At 36.6% G+C, this 27,608-nt stretch overlaps 2 protein-coding genes across 3 annotated transcripts in view; both read left to right on the top strand.

The window, feature by feature from the left end:
- Nucleotides 1-14,355, top strand: part of LOC137389673 (tyrosine-protein phosphatase 99A-like) — a 62,232-nt gene extending 47,877 nt beyond the window's left edge. For both annotated transcript variants that reach the window (XM_068075748.1, XM_068075747.1), the window contains exons 18-26: nucleotides 1,911-2,183; nucleotides 2,975-3,126; nucleotides 3,877-4,012; nucleotides 4,545-4,791; nucleotides 7,348-7,514; nucleotides 7,677-7,856; nucleotides 12,165-12,328; nucleotides 13,021-13,156; nucleotides 13,559-14,355. In XM_068075748.1, the coding sequence (XP_067931849.1) occupies nucleotides 1,911-2,183; nucleotides 2,975-3,126; nucleotides 3,877-4,012; nucleotides 4,545-4,791; nucleotides 7,348-7,514; nucleotides 7,677-7,856; nucleotides 12,165-12,328; nucleotides 13,021-13,156; nucleotides 13,559-13,744 (1,641 nt within the window). In that variant the 3' untranslated portion in view covers nucleotides 13,745-14,355. The remainder of the gene's footprint in view (nucleotides 1-1,910; nucleotides 2,184-2,974; nucleotides 3,127-3,876; nucleotides 4,013-4,544; nucleotides 4,792-7,347; nucleotides 7,515-7,676; nucleotides 7,857-12,164; nucleotides 12,329-13,020; nucleotides 13,157-13,558) is intronic.
- A 1,524-nt stretch (nucleotides 14,356-15,879) lies between these two features.
- LOC137390525 (tyramine receptor Ser-2-like) lies at nucleotides 15,880-22,437 on the top strand. The gene is made up of 3 exons (XM_068076854.1): nucleotides 15,880-16,983; nucleotides 19,558-19,759; nucleotides 22,097-22,437. The coding sequence occupies exons 1-3, from the start codon at nucleotides 15,880-15,882 to the stop codon at nucleotides 22,435-22,437; spliced, it is 1,647 nt and encodes a 548-aa protein (XP_067932955.1).
- The last annotated feature ends 5,171 nt before the right edge of the window (nucleotides 22,438-27,608 follow it).

The following is a 27,608-nucleotide window of genomic DNA, read 5'->3' as shown; positions in this document are numbered from 1 at the left end:
TTTATGCTGATCTGCCCTCTGTTTATGCTGATCTGCCCTCTGTTTATGCTGATCTGCCCTCTGTTTATGCTGATCTGCCCTCTGTTTATGCTGATCTGCCCTCTGTTTATGCTGATCTGCCCTCTGTTTGTGCTGATCTGCCCTCTGTTTATGCTGATCTGCCCTCTGTTTATGCTGATCTGCCCTCTGTTTATGCTGATCTGCCCTCTGTTTATGCTGATCTGCCCTCTGTTTATGCTGATCTGCCCTCTGTTTATGCTGATCTGCCCTCTGTTTATGCTGATCTGCCCTCTGTTTGTGCTGATCTGCCCTCTGTTTATGCTGATCTGCCCTCTGTTTATGCTGATCTGCCCTCTGTTTATGCTGATCTGCCCTCTGTTTATGCTGATCTGCCCTCTGTTTATGCTGATCTGCCCTCTGTTTATGCTGATCTGCCCTCTGTTTATGCTGATCTGCCCTCTGTTTATGTTGATCTGCCCTGTTTATGCTGATCTGCCCTGTTTATGCTGATCTGCCCTCTGCTTATGCTGATCTGCCCTCTGCTTATGCTGATCTGCCCTCTGCTTATGCTGATCTGCCCTGTTTATGCTGATCTGCCCTCTGTGTTGAAAAATTGTGATTGATTTGAGCAGCATTGAGCGGGAGTGTTGGGTCTTTGGTAGCAAGATGTAAACAATTTCATAACATTCATTTGTTATAGGATTAACCATAGATATAATAAACCATAGATATAAATAAGGTTTATTTTATCTATAGGATTGACAGAGACATGTGTATGTTTGATAACGATATTCTAAAGTAAATAAGTTTTAGCATGCAGTGCTCACATCTAAGCACTAATTAGAATGGCGTTATTCTCAAAACAATTTAATTCCAGTAAAAACAATGTTACCGTTTTCAATAGGTTTTATAAATGCCATATCCCTCAAGAGAAGACAAAAGAAAAAATAGCTATTTTGGCCTCATCATATTTCGGTTCGATGTTGCTTTTAAATTTGATATAATTTAAATTGTCACCACGAATGATCAAACATTAAACTAAAATTCATAGTAGTTTCCATGTTGCCTTCAAGACACTGTCAGCATGACATTTTGATCTGCCATAGGGAGTGAATTTCATGGCTTTGTAACTGGGTCAAAACTATTGAACTGATAATTCGATGAAACATGACATTCTGAGAATTAAAAGCCATTTGTTAAAATTACCCTGTTGATTTAGCAGTACGTACTAAATTAGTTGTCTTGACAACACTTGAGGCTCAGTGGTAAATATTTATTTTTGACAAGAATGCCGTATAGATGGTGATAGATAAGTGCATTCAATTTGGCTTTAGTTTGTATGTACCACTTAATCTATTGGTATCATGTTTACATTAGTAAATAGATTAGTCCACCATAACCAGTAACCATAACCATATCATTTGATTGGACTATGATATTCTCAACTGAATGCAAAATTTTATACAACAAAAGCATTTATCGCTACAATTTTATGTTTTTGTGAAACATTAAGAATTGTTTTATTGTTGCAAGTTTGCCATACTGACTTATTATTTGTACTGTCATTTTTGATGTCAAGTAAACCTTGTTCGAATGAAACCGTGAATAGGTTTTTAAAACTTACGTTTATTGATTTGTACTGGGTTATACTACATATATAATATATATATATATATATCATAATTAATTGAATACAAGGCAAAAGTACTAGAATTCTCATTCCCTCCACCAACACAAACTTAGCCTCTGTCGATAAGCCAAATCCAACTGACTCCGCTAGCCAATAGCTGTTACTATGAGCCTGTGATCTTTATCAGCTTCCATCTAATTATCAGTCAGTCTGCTAATATTGCTTCATAGGTAAGCATTTGTATAAAACAGTAAACAGTATAAGACATGTTGTATTTTAGAGCTATGACAAGACACGGATGTTCATAGCAACACAAGGGCCACTTCCTAACACAATCGAAGACTTCTGGCGTATGATCTGGGAGAACGGCTGCAACGTGATTGTCATGATAACCAACGTCTATGAGAAACACAAGAAAAAATGTGAGCAGTACTGGCCTGATTCGGGAGAAACCAAATATGGCCGCCTAACCGTCTCATTTTTGGGTGTTGAAGAGTTGGCCCATTGGACTATCCGTCGGTTCACCATCAAAAACACAAAAGTGTCTAAAAAGGTGAGGCGTTCTACAGTGATCTGCTCGGAGGAAGGGAAAAGATGGGCTGTTGTTTCCTCTTCCTTGACTTAAGTTCTTATAAAATAAAATTACTATAGGAACAAGAAAATCCCGTGCTCTATATTTAGTGGTAAACGGCTTGATGTAAGTAATACATGTAAAACAATTACCTGAAATTTTTGAGTTCGCTCCAGCTTGTTTGAGCTACTGAGCTTGTTTTGTGAGAAAAGAATGTTCTGGCCTACTCATAGCGCACACGTCATGTAGAGTGTACCTTTACTTTTGTTGGTACAAGGCAGCTTTGTTATTTACTAAATTTCAACACAGTATATCAGTTGATTTCACCTTTATATCAGGGCATCACTTGTGTTTCAGCTCATTTCACTTGTGTATCAACTCATTTCACTTGTGTATCAACTCATTTCATTTGTGTATCAACTCATCTCACTTGTGTATCAACTCATCTCACTTGTGTATCAGCTCATCTCATCCATGTATCATCTCATCATGCAACTCATCTCATCCATGTATTAGCTCATCTCACTTGTGTATCAACTCATCTCACTTGTGTATCAACTCATCTCACTTGTGTATCAATTCATCTCACTTGTGTATCAATTCATCTCACTTGTGTATCAATTCATCTCACTTGTGTATTAACTCATCTCATCCATGTATTATCTCATCTGTGTATCAACTCACCTCATCTGTGTATCAACTCATCTCACTTGTGTATGAGCTAGCCTTCTCTTCGAATGATTTTTCCTCACTTTTGCAACTGCCCTTTCTAGAAACACCACATAGAGAAAGTGATAGTGCAGTATCACTACACGGAGTGGCCAGATCATGGCATCCCTGAATACACCTTGCCTGTCCTGTCATTTGTGAAGAGGGCTTGCGCCGCCAGCCCGCCTAACTCAGGCCCTATTGTTGTACACTGCAGGTATCCTATTTTCTCATCTTCTGCTTTATACTTCTACTAGATGAATAAAACAATTACCCAATAAATTTGAGTAACTTACCTGGTAAGCTAGTAAGTTAAGCTAGTAAGTTAAGCTAGTCTAAACCTTCTTTATAGTAAGAACCGTGTTAGAAGCTAGTGATCAAGCGTGCTAATTAATAATCTCATGGTATTTTCACAATCTCTTCACTTGTACACCTAGTATAATAGTGTGGCTTGCCTGTTTTTAGAGCTGGGAATTCTGAGTTCAAAGCTTCTGCGTACTAGGTTTTTTGCACCTAAAACTTTATCGCTATAGCTTGACAGACAAACGATGAATGACATAAAATGCTGAGACTTATATATATATATATATATATATATATATATATATATATATATATATATATAGACTAACTCTATTTACTGTCTTTTTGTTCCCATTGTGATTGTTTAACTTGTCAATTTGAAACTAACTAACTCAGGAATCAGTATTGCGGAACAAATTGAATTGTTAAATGCTTTAATAGAACTTAAGCTGCATCTGTTAAATGTTTCTGTAGATTTTAAACTATACCTGTAATGTGCTTCTACTGAATTTAAACTACACTCATTACATGTTTCAACAAATATTTACCTATTTCACATAGTTTAATAATGGAAGATGTGTATATGTAATAACATGGCTCTTTTTGTGGGCTATTCTGTGCATTGTATCGAGCATCATAGTGATATTGCTCTGGTTGATTTTAGTGCTGGTGTGGGCCGGACAGGCACATTTATTGTTCTTGAGGCAATGATGAAGCAAATAACCCAGAAGAGATCAGTGAATGTACAAGGCTTCCTCAAACATATACGCACCTTACGCAATCATATGGTCCAGACAGAGGTACGGAGTCGTCTTATCTTTACTTTTTACCTAACCATTAAATTTTAGATATAGCACATTTTTCTTTCTCTCATAGGGTCAGTATATATTCAGATATCAACACTCACTTCTTTCTCTCATAGGGTCAGTATATATTCAGATAATAACACTCACATCCTCCTCTCGTAGGATCAGTATATATTCAGATAACACCACTCACTTCTTTCTCTCACAGGGTCAGTCTAAATTCAGATAACAACGCTCACTTCCTTCTCTCATAGGGTCAGTATATATTCAGATATCAACACTCACTTCCTCTCATATGGTCAGTATATATTCAGATAACAAGACTCACTTCTTTCTCTCATAGTGTCAATATATATTCAGAGAGAAACACTCACTTCCTTCTCTCATAGGGTCAGTATATATTCAGATAGCAACACTCACTTCCTTCCCTCGTAGGGTCAGTATATATTCAGATAACAACACTCACTTCCTTCTCTCATAGGTTCAGTGTATATTCAGATACAATGCTCACTATTTTCTCTCATAGGACCAATATATATTCATCCACTACGCTCTCCTCAACTTTATTGAATGCGCGGGGCGCACAGATATTCAGCCCAAGAAGTTCCATATGATGATAGATGAGCTCGATAGCAACTTTGACAGTTCAGGAGAGACGGTTCTCGAGAAGCAGTACAAGACTATTGTGAAGTGGTCACCACCGACCCACCTCACCACCTCAGCTCTCCTTGACATCAACAGCAATAAGAACAGATCACTTTCATTTATTCCTTGTAAGCTCCTTAAGTTCTCCCTGTTTGTTCTTTTATCATTTCAATGTGATCCCTTTGGGTTGTTGAGGTCTAGCCCTTCTACCTAGGCATTATTGTTTTACCCTTGACATCCAAGGGGAAGAATCAAGCATTTTGAATGCATAAGTAGTATAGAATTTAACTTTATTGTGGCTAATACGAGTGCATTAGCTAGGAACCTGCAAAACTTTTCCTAAAATCTATTGGCTCATTATTGAATGATGGTTCCATTCCATACACCGCATGTCCATGCTTCGAATGGTTTCGGAGCTGCTCGCTGCTGACAAATTTGCACCCTACTGTTTCAAGGATTCGGAGTTGCACTTGTGAAAGTAGTAAGTTGTTAAAGAAATGTTTAAAAATAAAAATTTATGTGTAGTCAACTAGTTGCGCACTAAAAAGTAGTCTATTCCGTCGTCCTCATATGAGTGCCCTATCCTTGGCAGGTGAATGATCATGTAAAGGTAAAAAGACAAGCCGAATCAGTAATGAGTCGAGGTAGAAGGTTTTCGTAGTTCATAACCCGGATGGTTGTGGACTGAAGTGTGCTGAAATTATTTCATTTCCACTAGTGACAGTTTAATCAAGTATTATCACTCCAGATTCATCAGCAGTGAGTGTATCTATGATGTTTAATAGTAAGGACTCTCACAGCGAATGCCTCTGCACAGATTTAGCGAACTGAAATGGCGTCAAATGCATTCAGATTTTACCTTTCCTACCATTCGGTGTGAAAGCAACTTCGAACCCATTCAAAGCATGGAACTGCAGTGATAGTTCACCAAACTTCTTAATTTGTGCTGCCAAATAGTGAAAAAGAGTTGAATGGAGTGAATGGAATTAGTTCTTTGAGAGTGAGAATTCCCTATTCTATGAGCTCTTTACATCTAAGCCTTATGTACAGTCAAACTGATGTTAATGCTTTATAAGTATCAGATCAGTACATCTACATCTAAGCCTTATGTACAGTCAAACTGATGTTAATGCTTTATCAGTATCAGATCAGTACATCTACATGTAAGTCTTATGTACAGTCAAACTGATGTTAATGCTTTATAAGTATCAGATCAGTACATCTACATCTAAGCCTTATGTACAGTCAAACTGATGTTAATGCTTTATCAGTATCAGATCAGTACATCTACATGTAAGTCTTATGTACAGTCAAACTGATGTTAATGCTTTATCAGTATCAGATCAGTATCAGATCACAGCGCATTTCAAAGTTACCTTCAATCTATTTGTCACATAGACCTATTAACTATACTAGACTGGGCCATCTAATGCATCACGGCTCAGTATTATAGTTAATATTATAGTTAATAGGTCTATGATTTGTCATAACAAGATTACGAGGATGGAGTATGTAACAATAGCGACGAATTAAATTTCATTTCAGCCATAGAGATGAGTCAACATCTTCGCTAAATATTTATTTCAACTGAAGAGGAGGAACAGCAAGCGGAGCCTCGCTGTTGTTTGGCCCGCTCAACAATAAAATGAAAAGTAAAGTGCAAAATAGATCTGCCGTATTTGAGTGGCTTTCTTAGTGATTTTTAAGTAAAAACCAATCAATAAACACAGTTGGTCACCATCACATCGGCATTAAAAAATTCTAAATCAATTTGGACATTAAAAGGCTTCAAACATATCATTGAACCTTTAATACCGTAATTCAAAATAAATAGATATTTATTAGAATAGCTTGATTAAAGATTGTTTCATCTAATGCATGGTGTGACCAGGCAATTTAAATATATTTACATGGTTGGTCAGCTGTAACCCTCACTAAACTAAAATTATTCTTTATAATTCTCGTAATGTCAGCTGAGTCAAGCTATGAAATGATTTCTCAATTAGGAAATCAGCTGTCACCAAAATCGGCTCTGATTTCTGTTAGATTATAGGCGTATGTGCGCTTAACCTTAGTGAATGTTGGCTCTCCAGTAAGTCTAATTGTTTGTCTGATAATAAATTTGTTATGTTGTTATTTGGAAAGGAGTTTCCTTCATTTCATCTGTCTGAATAGAATTTTAATAGAACGTGTCAATACCTCAATGTCTCTAAGTATGGATAGAGCTGAAGAGATTGACGCTGCGTGACTCGTCTACCCCTGCATGACTCATTTACCCTTGCGTCTACTCCTACGTGACATGTCTACCCTTGCGAATAATTTCAATTCACATGTGGGAGAAGTTGTTTCAACGTGACTCACTTTTGTGTAACTTTGGTTGGTTCTGCAGGAGTTATCAATCCTTACTTCTAAGCGTAAATTTGATGTTAGGTATTGAATCTATGGAGTCGCCTGGCTTTGCTCATAAATATAACTTTAGTGGAAGAGATTGATTCGACTGTAGGAGTTGCCTTCCTTCGTGTATGACTGTAGGTAAATTTAGTGTTAGATATTGCACTTTGAAGTTGCCTACCTTCACTCAGGAGTATACCTACTCGAGAGTTTGTCATTTCTACATGTGTTATTAACCATTAGTTTAGTATTTTGGCTATCAGTAACTTATGTCTGTCTGTGTTTCTCAACAGTGGACAACTCGAGTCGAGTGAAGCTACCGAAAGTTGCTGGAGAAAACGGATCTGATTACATAAATGCCACCTACCTGCATGGCCACTTCCAAAACAAAGAGTTCATCGTCACTCAGCATCCAGCTGCGCATACAGAGTACGACTTCTGGCGGATGGTTTGGGACCAGGTGAGCATTATAGACGAAACATATTTTTCAGTTAGGGATGACAACTCCTTTGTGTGCTTGCTCTAACAGTGGTATCATGGTATTTCTTCATGGGCTGATGAGACCTAGTGAGTTTGAGCAATCATGCCACGGTTTTACTCTTTAAGTTGTATTTTTTGCCAGAACTCGATGACGATAGTCATGCTGACTAACATGGGAGGGGAAGACCTGGTGACCTTCTTCCGACCCAAGGGTACGCCTACAGACTGGGCGCATAAGTCCTCGTTCAAACTCACCTTCACTAATGAGGATCTTGGCACGCTTGACTATATAGTCAGGGACTTTCAGCTAGAGTCCACTCAGGTGGGTCACTACTGGTGGGCTGTATGCTATATAAAGGCTGGTGTTTGCTGCGTATCCAACATTGGTCAGACATTTGGCTATCTGTAAGAAGATGTCTGGCTAATTAATGCTAGCATTTTAAAAGTATTGTTGTAACATTTTGTCAACCTTGTTTCACGGGTTTTCTTAGTCTGAGAGTTACCAGTGTCTCTGTACCTGTCTACCAAAGCACCTTCTCTCGCGCTATGTTTGGCAATTAATGTCCCAGGTGTAGAATTTCAACAGTCGACATTCTACTAAATCTGTAAATTCCACCAATAGAACAGACCTGTTCTCTAATTTAATGAGCGCATGTCCAATGCAGTGGACTGCGAATGGCTCAGGGGCTATAGCTGCATATGCCCATCAGTTTGGATTTGTTTTTGTCCTACATAGTTGGTACTGTACTGTAAGTTTATCTCTATGTATGTTTATAGCAACTCTTGTCCTCCACCTCTTGTTTCTCTTCTCTCCTCCTCACCTCCCGCCCTCTCCCACTCTCCCGCCCTCTTTTTTGAAGCAGTAGATCTAGATTTAAGTCCGTTTAGACTTCAGACCTTGTATCAAATACTGTTACGGATGCAGTTTGTGCTACCTTCCTTGATGCATGATTTTTGTCCTTAATTTTAGTGAAGCGAGCCGTGGCCCAGTTGCTCGAGCTTATTCTTGTTTTTGTCATACACCAACATTCAGAGTCCGAGTGTTAAAATCACAAAGATAATATTATATAAGTAAAGAGTGATTAGACCATTGCTATAGTCGGTTTTGTGTTTGGTCACGGTTGGCGCTAAAGAAGTATTAGCGCATGTTTTGTTCTCCTTTCAAGGAAACGTAAAGACATCATTTCAATAGGTGATTATTTTGAGCAGTCTATTGTCTGTTGGTGCGTGTTAGGGCTATATGTATGCGTGTCAGGGCCATATGTATGCGTAATGCGAGTGTACTGCGTCATCATTCATTGTTATTACGAATAATGTAGTATTTTGTCACGCTGCATGCATCATCACCTCGGTTGCCTCTCTCAATCTATCCCTGATTTATATCTCATACAATTTTGCTTCAGAGGAAGAACTCGGAGGTAGAAGCCTATCGCTCAGCATGCTCATCATTTTTAATCATGTCAGCGCAAAATTTTTCCATGAGACAATGTCGGCCTCAGCGCATGCACGCTGCTTTCCGCTGTCCTTAGCTAGTGCATGCTACGAGGTGCTTGTTGTGGCATGAGTATGCAAGTGGAGCATGCTCAGTGATTGAAAATTATACTAGCTCCAACCTTGGTCTTGCATAGATGTATTGTCTTCTTTCAAGCAGATTACACTGCTTTTCCGTATAAATCTATGTGATTCAATGTTTGCTTTAATATTGCTGCTTAATACATTTAAATTGAGCCTTTTGTATTGTACTGCAATCGTATTTGATTGCATTAAACCTGCCTTCGTGCAAAATCTTTGGAGTCGCGTTTCCTTGAGTCAAAAAACAATTTAAATTGTTTTTTGTGGCCATTCATTTTGTCCCTGTAAGTGTGCTGCACTCGTTCGTTTTTATGCTTTTGTGTTCATAGTCTTGCGATCGCCAACTAAAAATGTTTCTAAAATTGGTTTCGAATGATTTCATCGTGTACACAGTTGTACTCAATATTTGTTCATCACAGCTGCCATCATCATTATTCTCCAAATACCATCAAATTAGTTTGAGTAAATCAAAATTTTGAAGTACGTTTACAAAAATACATCATAATAATATCATAATGAGTCGCTATTCAGTCGAAGTATGCATCTCGCTAGATATCCTGACTAGTCATGTACAAATGTTGTGCGCATTTGGTCTTATTCGTTGTCTCTTTTTTTGTCTTATCCTAACAACTGCTGAGGCTGACAAACATAAGTTTTGAAGAGAAACAAAGATTTGCATGTGGACAGACCTTTTAACCTTTTCTTATAGCTTGTAATTTACTTGAGGCTAAACTGATAAAATGCTCGTGATATGATCTTCCTATTGCTGCTTATTATTTTGTTATATCCGCACCATTTTCCTTGTGACAGCAATAAGTTCCATCGATTGCTCAACCAGGGGTGTCCAACAAATAGCCTGTAATATGTGGCTGTTATTCTGTATTACTATGACCCTTTAAGGTTGTGTATTTTAATCCTAGTTTCAATTCTTTCAGTTAATTTATTTCTATTCTATTAATTTAATTAATCTATGAAATTACTCTATTACTTTCTAATAATTTAATTAATCTATGAAATTACTCTATTACTTTCTATTAATTTAATTTAGTCTTTAGTCTATATTACAAATGGAAGCCAATAGGAGAGCGTTCTGATGGTATTAGGGAAATGCATGACCTCTTCACCTTCACCAAGCTGTCTAATGGACTCACTACTGTTATTATTGTTATTATTGTTATTATTTTGTGCAAGAGGAGAAAAGTCTAGTGATCTCGGGTCAAATTATTTGTCATATTCTAATCATAGTTCTTTACTGTCACAAAAGGCTCATATCTTTTACCTACAAATAGCGTGTGTAATAGATTATATGAGAATTTCTTATCTGTTTACCAAATGCTTGAATTTAGTTATTAGAGCATCAATTTCAACAAATTTTTATGTCAATTTTAATAAAATATGGCATGACTATAACTTGAAACTATGGTTTAACTTTCATAGTAATCGGGATCAGAAAAACAGGTGACAACTCGCTATGTCAGGTCAACCGGTCTCAACTTTTTCTTTCATTTTTGTAATTAGGGTAAATATCTACATTTGGTTTTCTTTTCGAAAACACAAAACAATAAGTCAGAGGGCTTAAGTCTAGAGAAAATATGAAAAACTGATATACGGTAGAGCGTGTCTTTTCATCTCTCGCATGAGCGATATTCAGGCGCGGCAAGCTGCTGTGAAAGGGTGCAGTTGTTGATGACTTCATATCAACTAGTTGCTAAGCATGGCAGCAATGGCAGCGTCGAGAAATGTAATGATGCTGCAGCAATGGCAGCGTCAAGAGATGTAATGATAGGTTTGGTTGTTGCAGCCAAAGACCGCCATCATCTCTACCAAAGCTATTTTCAAGGTGGTAAGTGACAGCAACCCTCAATTGTCGGGCCAAATTATGCTTTTGCGACCCTCAAACAAAGCGACGTTCTCATGAGGCTCTCACAGTTACTAAGTTTATTAGTGAAACAGCTACTGCTAGCCCATATATCGCTGTTCACAGGCAGTTGTTTCGCAAAGCATGCTTCCACAATTTTAGATAACCTGAAAACCATCTGATCTTGATATCATTACTAGGTGACCAAAATATTGTTTTAGTAAGGTGCAATAAAAAGGTTAGTTTTTCATGGGCTTTTAGTGGTTTGCTGGGAAATAACACGCACAGTATAAGATTACCTTCAGGCAGAAGCTCTGTAGTATGTTCATATATTGAAATTGCTAAAAGTCATTGCATTGCAAAGTAAGAAATTGATGACTAAAGATTTCAAGTAACAATGTTTTCATAAATAACAAATAACGAATGAAAGAATAAAATTTGAATATTTATATAACCAACCTTCACATGTCCACCACAATAATTACTTTGGTCTAGACTAGAGTGAGATGTCATGTAGCTATGTAGTTGAGTAAGCAATGGACTAACCGACAGAAAGCACCACCCTTTCATGTTAGCCAGATTGATCAGATATTGGTCTTCGACTTTTGCTAGTTGCGTCAGAATTGAGCATAGCTTTTCTAATTCTCACAGCTAAAATTGTTTCTATCACGTTCTGCTTCCTATGCTTATCAAGCAGAACAAGTACTGTACGGTTTTAGGGAAACAAGCATGCACAAACACAAACCCAACCTGAATTGTTTACATCCATTTCAAGAACCAGGCCCAAATGTTTCATATAGAACTTCAACTGAGGAGCTGGGCCTGTCTTTCATACATTGACAGTGCTAATCTCCATATCTTAAAACCACTTACACCGTGTGTTTGTGTTAACATGTTGAGCAAAACAAATGTATATGATTTATACTCGTTGTGTAGCGCGTAAAATATATGATGCTAATCATTTTATTAAAATTAGTTAAATCTAGCAAATGTTGTGATTATACACTGACATCCCTTCACCTCTCTCACGCTCACCATTACCGCTGGTACTTGTCCAGATGTAGTTTGAACTGATTATAAGGGAGATAATTTCGAATGGTGCTATCATCTCATACAAGACATGATAACACTGATCAGACAAGAAGTGTCATTCCTGGGCTTGCTTCATGTATCTTACGACTCGCGTACTTGTACTTGTAGGATGACTATGAGATGTTGACACGCATGTTTTCTATAACCTGCTGGCCAGAAGCTTTTTCAGAGACGGAATCTTACGCAGACGGCGTCTTTCAATTCATAGAGGTCGTCAACAGGTGGCACGCTACGAAACGCAATCAAACGGGCCCGATTATTGTCATAGATAAGTAGGTGGTGTTGTCTATTGGCATCCTGTTTGTAGCCCGAGTTATTCCTATAGTCAGTTGCTCAGTCTATACTGTATGTTTTAGTAGTCAATAATATTCATTTATATAATATTTATATAATAAATAATAATATTTATTGCTAGCATAGTTAGAGCCATCAATAATAGCGTCTCATTGTTTGTTAAGGGCAGTGCTTTTCATATACTTGGTAGGGGTATTGGACAGTAACTGTAGCGGTGTACATACTCTATATAACATACTGTATATATCATAGTTATGTACATACTGTATATATCATACTGTATATATCATAGCTATATACATACTGTATATAAAATACTGTATATAACATACCGTATATATCATAGTTATATACATACTGTATATATCATACTGCATATATCATAGATATATACATACTGTATATATCATACTGTATATATCATAGTTATATACATACTGTATATATCATACCGTATATATCATAGTTATATACATACTGTATATATCATACTGCATATATCATAGATATATACATACTGTATATATCATACTGTATATATCATAGTTATATACATACTGTATATATCATGCTGTATATATCATAGTTATATACATACTGTATACATGTATAACTATGATAGTTTGTAGTTGCTGTAGATGCTGATGAAAGACTACTGCTACTGTTTTAGATACGGTGGCAAGGAGGCTGCGCAGTTCTGTGCACTCTATTCCCTCTACAACCAGTACCATAACGATACATCTATAGACATCTACTCCCTAGCATATCTTTATCACATGAAGAGGCCAGGTGTTTGGGAGTCTCAGGTATGACATGAAGGGGCAGGTGCTTGCAATCGATGCGTTCTGCTCTGCTAACTGGACCTATATCAAATATTCGCTGTATATTCGCTCTTCTCAGCTATAGATACATGGACTTGAAACTCACAAAAAGTTTCTTTTGTCATTAAAATTTTTTCAAGTACTTTTTGTAAGTTCTTTTACTATAAGCCTTGTTGATTCTGTTTTCTGGTAGATGTCTGCTGTTGGTCTATCTGCCTTCTTGTCTCTTATGCTCATAAATCAATTTCAACCTATGGATGTTGCTTCCATATTATCTGTGTAGCCTCAGAAAATACATCATGGCTGCTGAAGAAGTTATCTCTCTTGCCAACAAAACACTACGCTTTGCGTGTTCCTTTTAGTTTATACACTTATCTTCTGCTGCAGGATGACTACAGACTGCTTTACACCAGTATGCGGCAGTTGTGTGAGCCGTCAGACGAGGATGACAAGTTGGGAGAGTCCAACAGATTCGCCAATGGTGATTACGCCGCCAACACGTTTGCTATTGTTAGACGTATAAACACCATTCCAAGATCTCCGGAACATATCACAAGGACTGATACGTTGTAAGCGTGTCGTGAATTTGTTGCAAGACTGAGGACCCGCGGGGTGAACATTCTTGAATCACCAGATTGTCTTCCATATAATACTTAGCAATCAGTTGGGCTGCTGCAGCCGCTGCAGAGCTCGCAGTATTCTGCGCATTTACTTATTCTGCCTGTTATAAAATGATTAGGTTTGCCATTTTCTGACATTGTTGTATTTTCTACATTTATTGTAAGAGCAGACTAAGAGCTGATAAGGGATGTAGATGCTGCTTTCCTTGGCAACGTGTGGAACCTCGGCTAAAATGCTTTGATAGCTCAGATAAATTAGTCGCTGTTCCGAGTATTTCTTTATCGGTCGCTCTTGCAGCCTCCCCCACACCTCGCATGTTTAGACTGACTATTGCCTTCCAAGCCATCAATGAATGTGTAAATTGTTTTATTGATATCAAGCATTAGTAATAACCTAGTTTGTAAGCAATTATCTCGTACAATCTTTTTATTGTTATAGTGCTACTACTTATATCCATATCTGTTTAGACAAGTCGTTTTCTAGCTTTGGCAGTGGTCATACTTCACACTGCGTATTCGCTTTTTTCTACTTTGTGATAATTACTAATAAAATCATTTTAATAATATTGCTAGTGTATTCATTAAGTGCTCCGCAAAGGGCTAGTGTGTTGAACACACTGTGTTCTCTAAGTGCTCCGCAAAGGGCTAGTGTATGCTCCATTCTGTTCAGGGTATTGACATACCTGTTGTCTGTCTGAGTTGCATAACTCGCGCCTGACTTGAACTGATGCTGTCAAGGACAAAACAAATCTTGATATCACTGGGAAAAAGAATGAACTATAATTTGTAATTGTTGTTTATGTTTAGCGATCATATTTGTATGATAAACTCTCATTGTCAGTGTTGCCTTCATCGTATGAATTCTTTTGCATGAGAATTCAGATTGTTTCAAGTTTTTGTTTGGCAACTAGTTGTATTTCTGCCTTCTTCGTGAAAGCTAGCAAGGGTTCCAGCGAATCAATTGTATTTCTGCCTTCTTCGTGAGAGCTAGCAAGGGTTCCAGCGAATCAATTTTATTTCTGCCTTCTTCGTGAGAGCTAGCATGGGTTCCAGTGAATCAATTTTATCTTAACATCTGCTCAGAGGTAAGTAAAAGAAACTAATTATGGCTGCAAACTATTATTATGTATTTCCACTTTGGTATTCCATCTACCCTTTTTTATTCGTTCCAGTCTGCTTGACCCTTATGAGTGTTTCTACTGTTTTATCATGTACCTCAAAAATATTCTAAGTGTTCATTAACAGGTTATGTACTAAGATTATTGTCCAGAATGGTATATATGCATCATCTTTTATTTTTCCCATGATCCATCAAACTGCATACGAATGTCTAAGAGAGTTCGATCTCTTGGCAGCTGGAGAATGTCTTTCAGCAGGCAAGAACAGGTCAAGACATGCTGTTATTTTCATACTGTTGCAGTGATTAAGCAGATAAGTCTATCATCGTCCTACGATGCTACCACATGACACCAACTAGGAGTGGCCCACAACAGGCCTTTGACAGAAGTTTGTTCTAGTTCTGTGTGGATGCCCAGTGGTAACCTCCCAATTTTTTTTCAGAGGTAAAGGGAACGTGAAGGTCAAGCTTTATGATCAGAAAACCATAAATCTCGCTATTACTTGTTACATGGGTCGGAATATATATACAAATTACAGTGGCTAAAATAAATTGGTCTGTTCCAGGAGTACATAAGTTTCACCATTGCGACAGTTTTAATGGGTCTAGAACGCATTAGCAGAGCAGTGGCCTTGACACATCAAAATGTTTTTATTGCATACAAAGTGAGATTATTACATTCAATGCATTTTGCTACAAGTATCTCATGTAACTTTACCTTACTGGGAGAATTTGATTATCCGCATCCATTCACGCTCAGGTGGTTAACAACTGATTGAAGGAAAATGGGCGGGCTGTATTATAGAGTTGCTGTTGTACGCGTATGAATAGCCAATTCAGGCTTGATGAGCCTGTTACACTTGATCTTTCAACTTCCTCTCTATAGAAAGGTATATCGATTAAAGCCATCGATGACTTTATTTTATTTTCATGGTACAAAACTACATATCTTGGCGGTGAGATGAAGAAGGATGGAGGTGCTCAACAGCAGTGCTGAAGATACGAGTGTGTGGCATGAAACAGCTAATTTGACGGATTATGAATTGCGAATTGCTCTATACAACAACATTATCTACTATAGTATTATGGTACCTTTGGCGCTGGCTGGTAACATATTCACATTGACGGCAGTTATTATGGTGCTCAAAATTAAACGAAATATTCCAAATTTGTTAATAGGTGTGCTCGCGTGTACTGACCTGTTCTCTATTGTCACATGTCACTTGATATCCATGGCAAGCATGGCTAAAAAAGAGTACATCGGATCAGAAGCTGTTTGTTACTTTCAATCGATGATGGCTTATACGTATTTTAAGATGGGATTCCTCACCAAGTGCTGCATCTCTCTTGATCGCTTTATAGCCTTAGCTTTGCCACTTCGTTATCGAAAACTCGTTACGATGAAGAGAGTAACCTTGTTGATTATAAATAATGTTCTCTTCAGCTTTGGAACTTCTGCTCTCACTTTGTTAGTAGACAGACAGTATATCTACCAACTGCCAACATGGTACATGTGTGCAAACGATTTTGAGCACTTCTCTACCTATAAGTTAATTATAGTGGCTGTCGAGGGAGCCATCTTTACTCTTGGAGTTATTCTCTTCTTTATTAGTAACATCACAGTCATCCGAGTTGTGCTCAACTTGAGCAAGCGGCGAAAAATAACACTTGGAAGAGTTATAAGTCTCGACCATTCGAAACGTCAAAAAGATAAAGTTGAAACCAACTGTTGCATCTTACGATTTACCATCAAATCATTCTTCAGACAGCCAAAGTCTTTAGATGAAAATTCAAACAAGATTTTAGCAGACGAACAAGTAAGTCAAATGCCAATGCCAAAGCGTAGCTCAAGTTCTGAAGCTTCCATCAAAGAGAAGGCAACCTCACTCGAAACTACTGAGACAGCAGCTACAAAAGCTAAGGAGACTAAGGAAACTAAGACTAAGGAGGCTAAGGAGCTGAAAGATACGAGCAAAAAGAACACAAAGCAGAAGAAACAAAGAAAGGAACTGCAATTAGCAAAGCTTGTAACAATCATAGTGTCCGTATTTGTTCTTCTTTGGCTTCCCTACATGGTGAGTGGTATAATACATGCAGCCCCCTAGTCAGAGTCTGGACCTTTGTTAAGGTGTACAACTGCTACTTGTGAGTAGCTGAAACACCTGCTGATAAACACAGTCATTACGCTAGAATAATGAAAACTATTATGTAGAGAACTGTGTGAGTATTGTATAGGGGGAGGAGACCTCTAGTTACTGTATTTACTTTATGAACAAACTTTGTTCTGTGACATCAGCACAGATGCAAGTATTAGGTCAAGTATTAGCAACAAACCCGCAATAGCAGCGTCTAATTGGTAGAATACTGTAGGGTTACTGTATGGTGAGAGACCTTCTTGAGAGCACAAGTTTCCCTGTGCTTTGGTGATAATTGGATTGTTATAACCATTATTACTAGTACCCTGGCAGTGCTGGACGCCATGACAGCTTGTCAGGTGTAATAATTATGTGCACAATTTTTCTTCAATGTGAAATGTGGTTGAGTTGTGAGATGGTAGCGCTCGGCTAAAAATCTGAGTTTCTGAGTTTGATTCCTGGGTATGACAATATTTTTTCCTAACACCCTTAGCGCGGATTTGAACAGACGGACACGGCTCCTATTATAGTAAAGAATATTGGGTGTAAAAAGAGAAAAGTCTAGTGATGTTCAATCAAGTTACTCTATGTGCCTTTAGCCATAATCTTCCTTCATGCTTCACAGATATCGTATATCGTAGTCGAGCCTTTGTAAATCAGGCTACACTTTCACTTTGTCTATATTCTGGTATGTTCGTATGACTGTAAGAAAGTCAGGGGAGATAAATCTTACTTAGCACACTAACCTAAGAAGACATGCTCCACTGAGCAACTTGCACTAAAAAGTTTTTGTATAGCCATTACATGAAGCGTAAAATTCTACCTACAATATCCACGTTTGATAGCTTAAACCTCTTCAATGTTTCATAGAGGTCTATTTCAGTCATCTATTCATATCATGCGGATGGGGGTCAGCAGTGCACCGAGCCTTCTCTTGCCTGATAGATTCATGAAGGTCTCAAGAGAACCTTAGATTTCCCGTACATTCTCCAATGGAGCAACTGAAGCAGTTGTAACAGAATACTTAGTTTTAAACGTCTCAAAAAACATTTCTTGGGAATTACTTTGCTTTTTTAATGCAACTTTTTGCGAGAGTTTTTCAATGTTCTTGTACTAAAATCAATCAGATGTATTTAATATCCACTTCAACTGGCTGTTACTGAATTAGCTTACCTTCTCAATGTCTACTTAGCCGTGATCTACAAGTTAAAAAGGCTTTTGTGGGAAACCCTTTATGAATAGCACAAACGCTGAGTACAAATTAGAATAATACATTCAGGCTGTCTCTAAAATTTCTGGGACGGCTATTCCCATCTATTCGGCATTAAGTGTAGTTTTTTGAGGTCTTGTAATAATATAATACAACATAATAAAATATAATCTAATACAATATAATTTGATTTGGTGTAACATAGTATAATAATATAATAATAACTGTTGTAAATGTATATAAACTAGCTAAATGACCGGCATTGTACGGGATTAGTTAACAACAGCTTAGTGGCAGGTAATATAGTTGCCATTGGTCAAGTGGATTAATTAGCCAATAGTTAAATTAGAAATTTGGCTAATTGGAGTAACTTAAGCTAGTAACTTAGGATTGTCTAAATCTTTACTATAATAAGAGCCAGGAAGCCAGCTTTTAATCTGTATGTATGACAATGGCGTTACGCGCTAGTAGTAACTAATAATATTTTCGCAAGCTCTTCAAGGGTGCGTATTTTAGACGATGTAATGATTATGACTACAATTATTCCATTGTATAGCAATGTAGTCATTTGGCCTAATGGTTAGAACATCTGCCAGCAGCCTTTGAGATTCCAAGTTCAAATTAAACACAAAGCAGATTTTTCTTCCCTAGATTTTTATTCCTTCAACTGGACACATGAATGGCAGACAAACAAACACTCCGTACATGAAACATTTTTAACTTTTGAACCTGTCGTATAATTTTAACATCCAACAAGACAACTTCTAAACTCATAGAGTAAATATTACGGTAGCAATAATTGTTTACTTCTGAATCCGTTTATAACCAACAACACCAACTTTGTGTTTATTTTTCTGTATCTAATTATAATAAATTTGAGTGCCTGTTGGGTGTACATCCAGCTATAGCGATTAAATCTAGCAGCGAAATGTATGCATTGCACTGGATTTGAACTCGGAAGACGGAACCACCATGTAATATAAACTAACATTTCGGTTAGTTATATTGAGTAGATTCTGCAAGGCTCAAGTTTTTAAAAAGCTACTCATTGGTCTGTTATAGGCGATTCCAAGTTACAATTGGCTCTGCACCTCTGAACATGTTTCTACATGTAAAACAAGGTTTAATTGATTTCTGACCAGGCTATCCTCTGGCATACCAGCCCCTTATGCATCTTGTGTGTCATTTTAATTCAATAGAAGGCCACAAAGGAGCTAGCACTCTTGACTGAGGCGAGCAAATGAGCACAGCCTACAAGCACTCAGCATGTTTCCTTCCTTATATGATGTACTCGTGTCTTGTAGGCTGTCATATACTGGGAGCATCACAACAGCCGGTCTGTTCATCCATTCTTAGAGGATATTGTCATGAAGCTCGTGTTTGCCAACTGCTGTATAAATCCTCTCCTATATGGCGTATTCAATGCCAATTTTCGCAAGGCATATCTCTACTACACTCGCATGCTCGCTTTCTACGTTACTTGCAAAATGACCAAGAAACCTCAAGGTAACGAAATATGTGCTAATGTTAAAAAGTGATGTAACTCCTTGCACAACTCCTAAAAAAAATTTTGTAATATATTGCATTAATTTTATTTTAACTTTCACCCTGGCAGTCTAATATACTGTGATAGGTCGTCAGATCTTATAATCATTCAAACAATTATTCAGAGATGCCAATGAGCAGTCGCGAGTTCAAATGCCATATAGTGCAATCTTTTTTTCCAAGCGTAAATCCATGACTTCAGATAGATAGACGGACCAGGTTTGTCTTATAGTAAATATAAGATTTCATAAGTTTAATTTTGATCTTCATTTTATCAAAGTTTAAAATTTGACAAACTTGTTATTGATCTTTTTTATTTTAGGTTGTAAAATTTGGTCAAGCATAAGGTCATAAGGTCAAGCATAAGGACATAAGGTCAAGCATAAAGCACAATATAATCAATCTTATACAACTAGGGTAATACATACGCAAATGAGTTTACATCCACTCATTGCTAAAGGCTTCTGCAACTGGCACTCTCACTCATGATAAAATAATTTTTGTGTTGTTAATTTATTCACATATTATTATTATACTTCTCTGAAAAAGCTGAGAAGTCAAATATGAACGATAATTAAAAAGACAAAAGTCCAGAAGTTTCTCGTTTCAAATTTGTGTTTTTGTGTGAATACAGAAGACACGGCAAAACGGCCAACATAAACTACGTAATTATGGCTACTAATATATCTTGCTGGTTGGCTGTTTTCTTGCAAGCTGCCTGTTCTCTGCGGCTGCTGCCTGTTTATAATTTTGCATGCTAAAATCAGCATCGTTAATAGTTTCTAATCTCATCTTGATGTCAGCATTTTCCATTTTAATTAACCTCTTAAAAAGATAGCCTATTTCCTTTCCGCTGCAATCTCTTTTACCTACTTCCCGCATGTGACGAGCTGTCATCTTTAGAGAGAATCCATCAATTGTTCGACAGCTGATAGATCTTCATCTCAATCACAAAGTTTCTTGACAAGCTGCTGACCATTACACCGAATCCAAGTTTTTAAAAATGTGGTAGCTCGAAAAAGCTCAACGAAAAATAACATATTATTTATTTTTTATTATGGTTTTATATTAAATTAAATATTAAGTAGCAACGCTTTATCTATCAGACCTGCCAATCAACTCAATTGAAAAGAAGGTTTTTCTAGAAAGACAAAGTCATTCAACCTAAACTTTGCTGTCATACTTTTGCATCATCACTTCGCTGTCGAACTCTTAAAGGTTGACTTGAGGTTGACCTTTAGAGGTTGACTTGCAGCAAAATTCACATTACAGTTATTTGGTATCAAAAGATTCACCATGTCTTACTCTGTTGTGTAGTAGGTGTCAAATATGTGGAAATGCGATTACAAACAAAGCTCAAATACGAAAAGCCTCCGTTGATTGGAATCGCTTTATTTCGATGACGTAGTCATGAAATTTGGTTATTGTCTTGTCACGTGATGTTCTCACGTGGATTGAAAGGCCAATAAAAAGCTCAATATAAAACTTATCGTAGCACTAGTTTATGACAAACACTTCGGGTTTTACCGAAGACCCCGTATCAAATATAGATGCTCGCTACTTTACAGTTTTGTTTCGGTTTGATCTAATCGGCAAGTCGTAATCTGATCATGTGACCCAACACTTCGAAAATAATTTTTGCAGCACTTTTCGATTATCACAAGTGACCAACGGGCTCGTCATGATTATCAGACAATGATATGTACTCCTTCAAGATAAGGCTAAAAAACTGAACGAATTTTTACGGTAAGTTATAGGATATCACTGCTAAAAGTGACAGCATTACGATGACGATAAAACAGACGCGTAAGAACAATAGACATGGTTTTATTGAATGCGTGAAGTAGATTTGTGAAAATATTCCGACGAATAAGGTTGCATGAAAGTGTAAACATAAACCATCTCTCACAACTACGTCACGTTTGAGCCGATTTGGAAAGATAATCCAAACTACGGCGGTCTCGTGTGGCTGCGATTTTCTGTTCGTTTTGAGCTTTTAAGAGCTTGTAATCACCTTTTCACATCTTTTGCACCTACAACACAACAGAGTAAGACATGGTGAATTTTTTCATATCAAATAACTGTAATGTGAATTTTGTTGCAAGTCAACCTTTAACTGTGGTCTAAATAATTGATTAATAGCAATTATGAGTTTTGCGCAATAAATTTGCCATAGTTGACAGCATTGACATCTCCACCTACTATTTTACCATTTATGCAAGCGGCTCAATCAGAATAGAATCGTAAAATCTTGTCTTCCAAACTTTTAACTAAAACACTTTCTATATCTGCACACAGACATTAGACGTTCGGAGGCCAAGTATGATATCCAAGTCAACAATGGATTGGTTCCAGCCAGCAATATCCTTGACATACAAGAAACAATTCAGCCAACAGTCATGTCCGATGTTGAACATTGTGATCCACAGCAGACTTCCGAGGAAAGTCAAATTCGAGTAAATTCTTTGAATGAAATCTTGAGAGAACTACCAAGGGATAAATCAGATGCAATTAGCTATGGAGGGGAAGATTTGGACTTAATGGTTTTGACCCAAGCTATTCACAACCTATATAAGATGCCGGAAGATTCTAGTGACATTCAGCACAGGAGCTCCCCGCTGACTGTCGTCTCTACATAGCGATTTATTTGTGATAAACTGTTGCACATAGTACCTTTATTAAATACTTACTTACGTTGTTATCGTTTTATAAAATTTTGTTTTTTGTCTCCTATTCGAAAATCAATTTTTTGTTCAAATAATTGTCTAAATGCCAGTCTATTGCCATACTGTTGCAATATACATTCTGTTTTGTAATAATTTTCTGCAACGACTTCTAGGAGATATACACCTTCTATTGCAAATACGTTGACAGCTGAATAGACATCCTAAAGCTCTGCAATAAGTGAAGCCATTGACTTAAGAAGATAACACAAAGCATAATGGAAATGATTCAACTGTGATCTAAACGCCTTACTAAATAAGCCTTTGTGTATGTATTATTCACAACTAACAATTAGACTGTGAATTAAGTTTAAATGTGAAGCGTGACAGCATGCTTGATTCATGGTTAGTCTTATGAAAAGGCGAATGCTTAAAACTATTTTCTCAAACAATAACCTTTCGTTAGTCTATATTTTTATTATTGGCTTCAGTGCGAAATAATGGGCTCTCAGATGTCTTTCTTTTCATGAAACCGTTTTCTGATTATTTTGTTGTTGCTGATTTAATTGAAATAATTATATTCCAGGTTAGAAGCACGCAAATATTGATTGGAAGTTGAATAACATTAGTTTCTATTTTAATCACAGAAGTGAGTTTATTTTAGATAGCACAAGGTTGAAATACTTTGCTAGTCAAATAATTGAAACAATGACACACTCAAAATAATATTGAATTTAGGCGATTACATCTTCCATGAAGTGGAATGACTATGCCAAAGAATTGAGTTTTGAGTGGCTCAAGTTTTGAGTAGAACTGAATAAAGGATAGAGAACTAAGAATTGTGTGAAAATGTAAATAGGATGTATATAAGTCTGTAAACTTTCGATACACGTGGACACAATGCAGAGCAGGTTCAACACTCAGTGTAAAATGCTGATTTTCTCTAAGTGTCAGCAATCCCTTGGAGACGGAGTATGTTTGCTTAGCCTGCTACAAGAAGAGGCTGTGCATGGCTTAAAGAGCAAACAATGTCTCTGTGATCTTGACTGGACATATCTGAACTCAGTGCTACGGGAACCTAATGACTGGAGACATGCCCAGTTGCAGAGAGCGTGTATGTCATTCTTGTCATCATTAGTGGCCTTTATGGGAATTGAACCCCGTCCCGTTGTTTATAGTTTAGGCGCTCCACTAGCCCACGGCTGCTCTCTGTGGAGCACTTACTATACCACAAGTACTAATGTTTTAAAGAACCATGTTGCACAAGCAATGGTTCTGTGATCTTGACTGGACATGTCTGACACCCGGGGTAAGGGAACCTAATGACTGAAGACATGCCAGTTCTAGGGAGAAATTTAAGGTTGGATCTCATTCTTGTCCCCAGCAGTGGCCTTTATGGAAATTGAACCCTATCATGGAGTTCTAGACCACTAGGCAACGGCTTTTTTCTGAACATTAATAGTGAAGGTTACTAAAGAGCCTGGAGTTCTGTGAGAATGAAGAGACAGTGTTGAAGTATTATAAAAGTGTTGAAACTTTACATATAAGATGAAATCTGAGAGTTAAAATAATCATTCTACTATCTTCATCTGGAGATTATTGTGACAGCTTCTTAGTGTGGTAGGAATTTGATAACGTAGGGTAAACAACTTCAGAAAGTAGACAACTTCAGAAAGTAGACAACTTCAGAAGGCGGTTTTTCTCTTGTTGAGTGATTGGTCATTCAGATACTAGTGTGATCAAATTTCAAACCCTTTAAATCTACCTGAATGATGTGGAAAATGGTCGGGAAAATACTGCCATAGGTTTACAAGTGTTGCTCGAAATTTGTGCTTGATGTTGCCTAGAGCAAAACCTTAGACTTTGTAGCAATCAAAAGTTCACAAAATGAGAGATTATTTTGTATTTGTAGTAATTGATCTAGCACATGTTTAGTAGAGTTGAGTGGTTAAGTTTTAAAAGACCCTATAATAAAAATGATATTATCTATTTGAGGAACCAAAATGTTGCCTATGTATCAGAATTGACTAAAGAAGAAGATCATACCTGTCTAATCTAAGTAGGGACGTTAGACAGCAATGCAGTCTTCAGAGACTGCAAGACTTGACTAAGCAAATCTCAGCATGGGAGAAACAACAATGACTTGACATGGAGTGACTTTACCAAAATGCTAAGTAAGGTCTGAAGTTATAGGATGTCAAGGAAGAGATGACAGGAGTGTTAGGGTGCTTTTAGAACCCTTTGTTGCATGAATTCCATTTGCAACTAGCTACAACATAAGAGCAATTACAATAGTTTTTACTATGGTTTAATTGTTATGAGCATATATTTTAATAAAGCAATATTACATGATTTAACCTGAAACCCTATTTTAAATTTAATGCTTGTAGATTACAGTTGGCAAACACTTTTCATAGAATAGTCAAGTTGGCTGAATCTGAAAAATTTTTCTATTGGATTCACCAAATTGTCCTTCGATCAATAGACTAATTACTGTGCTATTAACAGTCAGTATGTAGAGAATAACTCCAAGGTAATAGGCAGGCATAGACTTCAATGGTCATTCTTCATGTATCCTTAATAAGTGATAGATATGTTTCAACTGAACTTCTGAGGTCTACATGAAAGGAAATGAAGAACAAAAAAGGTAAGTACAAAAAATAAGTACAAAGAAGGTAAGTATAAAAAAGATGAGTACAAAGAAGGTAAGTAAAAATCAAGAAAATTGAGAAGAAAACTTACGTAATGCTAGCGTTAGCTCAAGCAGTGGCATTCACAGTGTACTGGCATTTACAGCAGTGATGAAAAGACCAAAAAAGAGACGACAAAAGGTCCAATGAGAAGCATATGGTAAGTTTTTCAGAGCAATATCCTAAAGAATATTTCATGTCTGATTATTAGATATCACTGTTAAAATGATTTTCAAAAGAAGACTTTTTTTGGTCAGATTTGGTTTAATTTTTTATAGAAGCTTTAGAAAATTGAAAGCTATCACAACCACCTCATGTTGCCAACATCGCATCCTCATGCTGCCAATATATTCTATTCGCATGCTCTCTAGCAAAATATGACTAACTCAAGTTTATTTAGTCTTTCCTACTGTTGGTTTTTAACCTGCATAATTTGGCCAAATTTTAAAAGAAAAGGCAACAGGAATATTAAACAGTGGGCTGCTGTAGCAAAACTTAGTATATGCAGTAGCAACTTTAGAGGGAACTCTCTTTGACGCTTGTTTTGGTGGCAATTGTGAATGATATAAGCAATTTATGCAATCGTTTCAGTTACATTTACAATCTACTCATGTCAATTGTATATTTAAAGTTACCCTAGACCATAATGCCGAAAATGCAAAACGCTTCCTTGCTAATGCAAAAAACACTTACCAGGATTTCACATTATGTTGATTTATATGAGCAATTTTTTTTGTAATAGCTACAAAACCAAAAAATAAATAATCATAAGGTTACGTGACGGTATTTCCTTAAAATGACAACTTATTGTATATGAATTGCTATCATAAGCAGATGATTTGTTAGCCAGTATATATAAATATGAAGTTGTGCCATCTGTAATCGAGGAGATAACTCGAAGCAGAAACGGATTGTTTTTAGCAACGATGTAGTGCGCCAATCACCCTGCGGCATGTTTATGTTAGTTTATATTAGTCGTAAAGTGCCATACGTTCGCATAATCGGACTATCGAATAGAAATAGGCAAAATCTTTCCTGCTATTTTATTCGTTCAAGCAATGACTGTAACCTTGCCAACCGATTCACGTTTTTCATTTTGTACGCCAAAACATTTGGCTTCAATTCGAATTCGCTAGTTTGCAACGTATATTTACTCATAATCCTACTGGCGATCTTGGTTAACTACATGAAACAGTATCTTTTTACTTTAAAAAGTAACAAAAGTTATAAACCTGGCCTATAAGTATCGTAATGAATAGTAGAGTATGCTGTAATATTTGGTTTAGCATTTGTTCAAGAGTAACTTCGCAAACATAACATTAGTCGTAGTTTTATTGCTCTTTGCTATGTTTTGTTGCGACTCAGTACATATGTACTGGCTATTTTTAAGTTGCAGTTATTAATATTGTGTGTTAAACATTCATATTTTTCTGGGTTTGACAAACCATAGAGCGCACTCGAACAAAATAAGCAAGGAGTCAACCTCATTCACGTCGACTTAATTATAATTTTTAATTCGTTTTAGTTGTTATCTTTTCGTCTATATGCTTATAAAGTATTAAATTTTTTTAACTGTTAATGTTGTTATACTAAGCCAAATGGTTGAATCAAGTATGCCTAATTTATCTTGTAATATGATAAATTAATTAGTAACTTAGTAATTAATTAACTGCTTTAGTAACTAACATCTTCCAACTATTAATTCCTCTAAAAATCATTAAAATAAACTTAATATAGCAATAAATTTTTATCATTAGCATAATATATTTCATTAAAAATAGGTTGTTTGTTCATTTTCGCTGTTTTACTTTCGTATTTAATCGAGTGTCTTTGCGCGGAATATGTACCAGTAGCTGAGAACTCATAATTTGTTGTTAATTTTGATTAGTAAGCCACATTTTCATAATGAACTCAGCTTTTTCATTTCAAAGCATTGTTCCATTGATTAATGTTTATGTATTTACACTAAAACACTTATTTATGTGTAAATTAGAAATCAAGTACTTTGTAGTTTGTACATAGCTAAATTTTTCTTGTTATATACACAATATAGTACATGTAATACAGCATATTACTACCACCCTTTGGTTAAACAGAATATTACTACAACCCTTTGATTAAACAGCATATTATTACCACCCTTTGGTTATTGTTAGATATCGAAATATTTTCTAGGACTGTTCATTACTTCTAAACTCGCCAGGACACTTATCACCCGTGACCTAGTGACCTTATCACTCGTGACCTAAGGCACATTATATTCCAGACATGGGTAAGTCTTGTAGCTACTCTGATAAGCTAGCAAGCTGCATTCTACTCAAAAATTTAAATTGTTATCTTTTTTATCTGATCATTAGTAAGAGTAATAGTAGTAGTAGTAAGGTAGGCTAAGTTTGTATTAGCCAAAGTCTTATTGTTTGATGTGCATTCATCAGACACCAAACAGGGATGAATGTA

Source organism: Watersipora subatra, chromosome 3 (genome assembly GCF_963576615.1).
Source record: "Watersipora subatra chromosome 3, tzWatSuba1.1, whole genome shotgun sequence".
Taxonomy (NCBI): domain Eukaryota; kingdom Metazoa; phylum Bryozoa; class Gymnolaemata; order Cheilostomatida; family Watersiporidae; genus Watersipora; species Watersipora subatra.
Note: the sequence above shows the minus strand (reverse complement) of the source record. Positions and strands in the feature narration are given on the sequence as shown.

Bases quoted from the DNA above. Each gene is read 5' to 3' on its own strand.
- LOC137390525 (XM_068076854.1), top strand. From the start codon at position 15,880: ATGGAGGTGCTCAACAGCAGTGCTGAAGATACGAGTGTGTGGCATGAA. The intron at 16,984-19,557 runs GTGAGTGGTATA...CGTGTCTTGTAG, and splicing joins TTCTTTGGCTTCCCTACATG to GCTGTCATATACTGGGAGCA. The intron at 19,760-22,096 runs GTAACGAAATAT...ATCTGCACACAG, and splicing joins AATGACCAAGAAACCTCAAG to ACATTAGACGTTCGGAGGCC.